This window comes from Salvelinus fontinalis, chromosome 26, assembly GCF_029448725.1.
Source record: "Salvelinus fontinalis isolate EN_2023a chromosome 26, ASM2944872v1, whole genome shotgun sequence".
NCBI classification, from domain to species: Eukaryota; Metazoa; Chordata; class Actinopteri; order Salmoniformes; family Salmonidae; genus Salvelinus; species Salvelinus fontinalis.
The window spans coordinates 3,859,744-3,866,792 of record NC_074690.1 but is presented as its reverse complement, the minus strand read 5'-3'; the positions used below and the strand labels follow the sequence as shown (position 1 = coordinate 3,866,792).

Here is a 7,049-nt window from a genome sequence, read left to right as displayed (position 1 = left end):
GTCTGTCTATACTCTCTGGTGTCTTACAATAACCATCTCTGTTCTACAGACAAGTCTGTCTATACTCTCTGGTGGTGGGTTTGGAAGAGGAGAGGGATTGGCCTAACGGCTCGTGTCGGCCTAACGGCTCGTGTCGGCCTAACGGCTCGTGTCGGCCTAACGGCTCGTGTCGGCCTAACGGCTCGTGTCGGCCTAACGGCCCGTGTCGGCCTAACGGCCCGTGTCGGCCTAACGGCTCGTGTCGGCCTAACGGCTCGTGTCGGCCTAACGGCTCGTGTCGGCCTAACGGCTCGTGTCGGCCTAACGGCTCGTGTTTCCTTTGTTTTGTCAGTTACCGCTACACACACATCCCTTTTAAAGCTGTAATCTACTCAAACTGCCGCGTCTGTTTGAGATATTACAACAACAACAACAACAACAAAGTGATTGTAAACAACCAACATAGTTTTCCCCCCTCTGACATCATCATTGCACGTGTGGGTTAGAACATCATCAATATGTACTGCTGTTTATTTCCCCTTGGTGCACCACAGCTTCATCAACCAATAACAACGATGCTGGGGGCGGACAGTGGTTTCCCCTTGGTGCTCCACAGCTTCATCAACCAATAACAACGATGCTGGGGGCGGACAGTGGTTTCCCCTTGGTGCTCCACAGCTTCATCAACCAATAACAACGATGCTGGGGGCAGACAGTGGTTTTCCCTTGGTGCTCCACAGCTTCATCAACCAATAACAACGATGCTGGGGGCGGACAGTGGTTTCCCCTTGGTGCACCACAGCTTCATCAACCAATAACAACGATGCTGGGGGCAGACAGTGGTTTCCCCTTGGTGCTCCACAGCTTCATCAACCAATAACAACGATGCTGGGGGCGGACAGTGGTTTCCCCTTGGTGCACCACAGCTTCATCAACCAATAACAACGATGCTGGGGGCGGACAGTGGTTTCCCCTTGGTGCTCCACAGCTTCATCAACCAATAACAACGATGCTGGGGGCAGACAGTGGTTTTCCCTTGGTGCTCCACAGCTTCATCAACCAATAACAACGATGCTGGGGGCGGACAGTGGTTTCCCCTTGGTGCTCCACAGCTTCATCAACCAATAACAACGATGCTGGGGGCGGACAGTGGTTTTCCCTTGGTGCTCCACAGCTTCATCAACCAATAACAACGATGCTGGGGGCAGACAGTGGTTTCCCCTTGGTGCTCCACAGCTTCATCAACCAATAACAACGATGCTGGGGGCGGACAGTGGTTTCCCCTTGGTGCTCCACAGCTTCATCAACCAATAACAACGATGCTGGGGGCAGACAGTGGTTTCCCCTTGGTGCTCTACAGCTTCATCAACCAATAACAACGATGCTGGGGGCAGACAGTGGTTTCCCCTTGGTGCTCCACAGCTTCATCAACCAATAACAACGATGCTGGGGGCGGACAGTGGTTTCCCCTTGGTGCTCCACAGCTTCATCAACCAATAACAACGATGCTGGGGGCGGACAGTGGTTTCCCCTTGGTGCTCCACAGCTTCATCAACCAATAACAACGATGCTGGGGGCGGACAGTGGTTTCCCCTTGGTGCTCCACAGCTTCATCAACCAATAACAACGATGCTGGGGGCAGACAGTGGTTTCCCCTTGGTGCTCCACAGCTTCATCAACCAATAACAACGATGCTGGGGGCAGACAGTGGTTTCCCCTTGGTGCTCCACAGCTTCATCAACCAATAACAACGATGCTGGGGGCAGACAGTGGTTTTCCCTTGGTGCTCCACAGCTTCATCAACCAATAACAACGATGCTGGGGGCAGACAGTGGTTTCCCCTTGGTGCTCCACAGCTTCATCAACCAATAACAACGATGCTGGGGGCGGACAGTGGTTTCCCCTTGGTGCTCCACAGCTTCATCAACCAATAACAACGATGCTGGGGGCAGACAGTGGTTTCCCCTTGGTGCTCCACAGCTTCATCAACCAATAACAACGATGCTGGGGGCGGACAGTGGTTTCCCCTTGGTGCTCCACAGCTTCATCAACCAATAACAACGATGCTGGGGGCGGACAGTGGTTTCCCCTTGGTGCTCCACAGCTTCATCAACCAATAACAACGATGCTGGGGGCAGACAGTGGTTTCCCCTTGGTGCTCCACAGCTTCATCAACCAATAACAACGATGCTGGGGGCAGACAGTGGTTTCCCCTTGGTGCTCCACAGCTTCATCAACCAATAACAACGATGCTGGGGGCAGACAGTGGTTTTCCCTTGGTGCTCCACAGCTTCATCAACCAATAACAACGATGCTGGGGGCAGACAGTGGTTTCCCCTTGGTGCTCCACAGCTTCATCAACCAATAACAACGATGCTGGGGGCGGACAGTGGTTTCCCCTTGGTGCTCCACAGCTTCATCAACCAATAACAACGATGCTGGGGGCAGACAGTGGTTTCCCCTTGGTGCTCCACAGCTTCATCAACCAATAACAACGATGCTGGGGGCGGACAGTGGTTTCCCCTTGGTGCTCCACAGCTTCATCAACCAATAACAACGATGCTGGGGGCGGACAGTGGTTTCCCCTTGGTGCTCCACAGCTTCATCAACCAATAACAACGATGCTGGGGGCGGACAGTGGTTTCCCCTTGGTGCTCCACAGCTTCATCAACCAATAACAACGATGCTGGGGGCGGACAGTGGTTTCCCCTTGGTGCTCCACAGCTTCATCAACCAATAACAACGATGCTGGGGGCGGACAGTGGTTTCCCCTTGGTGCTCCACAGCTTCATCAACCAATAACAACGATGCTGGGGGCGGACAGTGGTTTTCCCTTGGTGCTCCACAGCTTCATCAACCAATAACAACGATGCTGGGGGCGGACAGTGGTTTCCCCTTGGTGCTCCACAGCTTCATCAACCAATAACAACGATGCTGGGGGCGGACAGTGGTTTCCCCTTGGTGCTCCACAGCTTCATCAACCAATAACAACGATGCTGGGGGCGGACAGTGGTTTTCCCTTGGTGCTCCACAGCTTCATCAACCAATAACAACGATGCTGGGGGCGGACAGTGGTTTCCCCTTGGTGCTCCACAGCTTCATCAACCAATAACAACGATGCTGGGGGCGGACAGTGGTTTTCCCTTGGTGCTCCACAGCTTCATCAACCAATAACAACGATGCTGGGGGCGGACAGTGGTTTTCCCTTGGTGCTCCACAGCTTCATCAACCAATAACAACGATGCTGGGGGCGGACAGTGGTTTTCCCTTGGTGCTCCACAGCTTCATCAACCAATAACAACGATGCTGGGGGCGGACAGTGGTTTTCCCTTGGTGCTCCACAGCTTCATCAACCAATAACAACGATGCTGGGGGCGGACAGTGGTTTTCCCTTGGTGCTCCACAGCTTCATCAACCAATAACAACGATGCTGGGGGCGGACAGTGGTTTTCCCTTGGTGCTCCACAGCTTCATCAACCAATAACAACGATGCTGGGGGCAGACAGTGGTTTCCCCTTGGTGCTCCACAGCTTCATCAACCAATAACAACGATGCTGGGGGCAGACAGTGGTTTCCCCTTGGTGCTCCACAGCTTCATCAACCAATAACAACGATGCTGGGGGCAGACAGTGGTTTCCCCTTGGTGCTCCACAGCTTCATCAACCAATAACAACGATGCTGGGGGCGGACAGTGGTTTTCCCTTGGTGCTCCACAGCTTCATCAACCAATAACAACGATGCTGGGGGCAGACAGTGGTTTCCCCTTGGTGCTCCACAGCTTCATCAACCAATAACAACGATGCTGGGGGCAGACAGTGGTTTCCCCTTGGTGCTCCACAGCTTCATCAACCAATAACAACGATGCTGGGGGCAGACAGTGGTTTCCCCTTGGTGCTCCACAGCTTCATCAACCAATAACAACGATGCTGGGGGCGGACAGTGGTTTCCCCTTGGTGCTCCACAGCTTCATCAACCAATAACAACGATGCTGGGGGCGGACAGTGGTTTCCCCTTGGTGCTCCACAGCTTCATCAACCAATAACAACGATGCTGGGGGCGGACAGTGGTTTCCCCTTGGTGCTCCACAGCTTCATCAACCAATAACAACGATGCTGGGGGCAGACAGTGGTTTCCCCTGCTGCAGCTATCATCTTTTTCAAAGATGAAAGACTGTACTATGTATTAGAGTTGGGGTTCGTTTTGTATTAAAGTCAGTGACTTATTAAGGAAGTGATATGAATTTAAAATTGCAATTTTTTAAAAGAAGTTTTCATATAAATGTTTTTTTTTTTTAAGTTTACTTAGAAATAATTGAAAATAGATGCCCTTTTTTAATTTTTTTTATTATTGAATTGGAATTACAGTTTACTTCCTGAATTACAGTTTACTTCCTGACTTCAATTCGAATTGACCTCAAACCTGCTTTTATATTAAACAAGTTTGAGTTATTTGGAAAATAAAAAACAGTTGTCATGTTTTGAAGTGTTTTTTTTTTAATTATTGATAACTTTTTTGTTGTTGCATTCTTTAACTAATGAAGTGCGAATAAAGATATATATTTATTACCCAAACTGCTCTGTTGTTCAGTGTGTTGATACATGCTGATGTTTCACAGTTAGACCACCTTCCATTGGGTTTGCTCTCCTTTATTTTGACATATTTTATTTAACCTTTATTTAACTAGGCAAGTCAGTTAAGAACAAATTCTTATTTACAATGACGACCTACCAGGGAACAGCGGGTTAACGGCCTTGTTCAGGGGTAGAACGACAGATTTTAATCTTGTCAGCTCGGGGGATTCGATCTTGCAACCTTTCGGTTACTAGAGATTTAAGCAAAAAGACCTGATGGGGGTGGTATATGGCCAATATATCATGGCTAAGGGCTATTAGGAGTTTAAACATTTTATTACCAAAACTACTGAGTGAGGATGACATTAGACCACCTGACAGTGCTGTTTGATAGTGAATATCAACACCACTAAAATGTATTTTCTTCTTTGAAAGTGAAGGATTTATGCGAATGAAATGTTTTGTTTTCTGCCTCCCGTTTGCTATTTCAAACTCAGTTTGTTGACGTCGGCATTTAGGTGATGTAGAAACCATTATAAAAACCCACAGCACCTGTTTCAGCACCATCTCTTGAGTATTTCCCCTTTTATACAACAACCACTTGCTCATTTCTCAAAAGTTGTAGTAGGACAATATAAGTATCTTTAAAATACAATTGAACGGGGTATGGAGAGGGAGTGGATGAGTGATTCACGTCTTGATATCCGTCATCTTAAATTGTGTTCGTGCTCGTCTCCCGTGCGTGACTGAGTGTGTGATAATGGGACATGCGCACGAAGGCACGTCTGACCTGGGTGCCATTTTTATTTATTTTTTAAACCAGGGGTGTTTTCGGCATTTGTGAGAAGTAACGCGCATGCGCCCTGGTAGGAACCACCGCACGGCCGGCGTCAGGCTCCAGACGGCAGTGAATGCAGATTTTCCCTGTCAGATAGACGGGAGGAATGAGAAAGGGGCGAAGAACTGGGGAGTCACTGACACACGGACAGACCGGGGCCCAGAGAGAGAGAGAGAGGACGAGATGGAGGACTGAAAGAATCATATCAGGGAATAAAACAACGGCGGGATTAATAATTAACACTTTACAACCAGCGACACTGCAGATGCCATCTGTTTCGCATCGGTTTGTACAATAATCCCGATGTATTGCAGCCAGCGATTCCTTCATTCAAGGAGAAAAAGCGGAGAGCCACCTGGCTACTATCATAGAGAGGAGTACAATGACAACCTGGTGAATGTAGAACTAATCTATCTAACCAACGGAATGCAATAAAACCGGAATAAAGGACTGTCCCGGGTGAGCATCGCCAACCGGGAGTGATGAGAAGAACCACGGGGAGACAGGACCGTGTTTCTGCTGTCGCCTGTCAAGGGTATTATTTCTGTGTGTTGTGGACTGAACATTTATTCTTCCCTCGCCCTCTTCCTCCTCCCCCCCTCCACCGGTGTCGTCTGGGAGTTGTAACATGGAGAGCTCCAATGTCTCTGGAACCAGCGAATCAACCAAACCGCCAAACCAACAGTTGGAGAAGAAACGGTTAAACCGAGCACCGTCTCCGGCCAGGCCGTTCCTGAAGGATGTCCACTCCTTCCGCTCCTCGCCCAAACCAACAGTTATCGTACCAAAATCTCCCAAACTGACCAAGCATCAGCACTCTTCTCCTGTGCCTGTGTCATCCAATCAAAGCCGCATCACCAGGCGCACCCCAACCGGAGCGAAGAATAACAAATCAGCCGCGGTGAAAAGTCACAGCACCAAGTCCTCCACGGGCACGAAGAAGACTGTTAAGGTAATCCAATATGCAGCCCCGGAGCATAAAACGATCACCGCCAGCAAACCGACATCGGACAGCAGTCCACACCTCGCCCTCAAAACGAAGAAGAGTAAAATAGCCACTCTGACCGCGTCTCACCACCGCCCCCTCAGCCACCGCCCCCCAATCCGCGTCCCAACCGGTGCTATCCCCCTCGGCAGGGTCAGTCAGACGGACAGCAACTCCGATCTCTCCGACTGTCCCTCTGAGCCCTTATCCGACGAACAACGCCTGACCGCGGCCACCAGCAGCGATGGGGAGTCGGGTGGCTCTGGGGCCAGCGACAGGGATCATGTGGGAGCGGATTATCCTCTGCAGGCAGGAGCATCAGCAACAGACGCGGCAGGGGCTACTGCTTGTAGTGGTGGGGTTTCATTGCGCACCGCGGAGGGTAGCGCTGAGGGTGCGGTAGTGGCAGCAGCGGGGAAAAGCGGCATGTCTCAGGCTCCAGGAGCAGGTGCTCACCGCCACGGAGGAGATGGGAGGAAACAGGAGAAATCATCAACTAGCGCACAATTTATACAACTGGACTGCAGCACGGAGATAGTCGAGGAGGATTTGATACGGGAAATTGAAGATCTTCGTTCTGAAAATGACTACCTCAAGGTAAACAAAAAGAGGCTGCGGGAATGATTTTCTATTTCACAAAAGTTATCACATTGTCTCTTATTTATATGGCAATAGA

The 7,049-nt window shown here is 50.1% G+C and overlaps 1 protein-coding gene across 3 annotated transcripts in view; it reads left to right on the top strand.

Annotated features, from left to right (window-relative positions):
- The first annotated feature begins 5,318 nt into the window (after window positions 1-5,318).
- Window positions 5,319-7,049, top strand: part of LOC129823556 (microtubule cross-linking factor 1-like) — a 162,492-nt gene continuing 160,761 nt past the window's right edge. The window contains exon 1 of one of the 3 annotated variants that reach the window (XM_055882382.1): window positions 5,319-6,970. In XM_055882382.1, coding sequence (XP_055738357.1) covers window positions 6,017-6,970 — 954 coding nt within the window. In that variant the 5' untranslated portion in view covers window positions 5,319-6,016. The remainder of the gene's footprint in view (window positions 6,971-7,049) is intronic. The other 2 variants (XM_055882383.1, XM_055882384.1) reach the window with 2 other exon arrangements.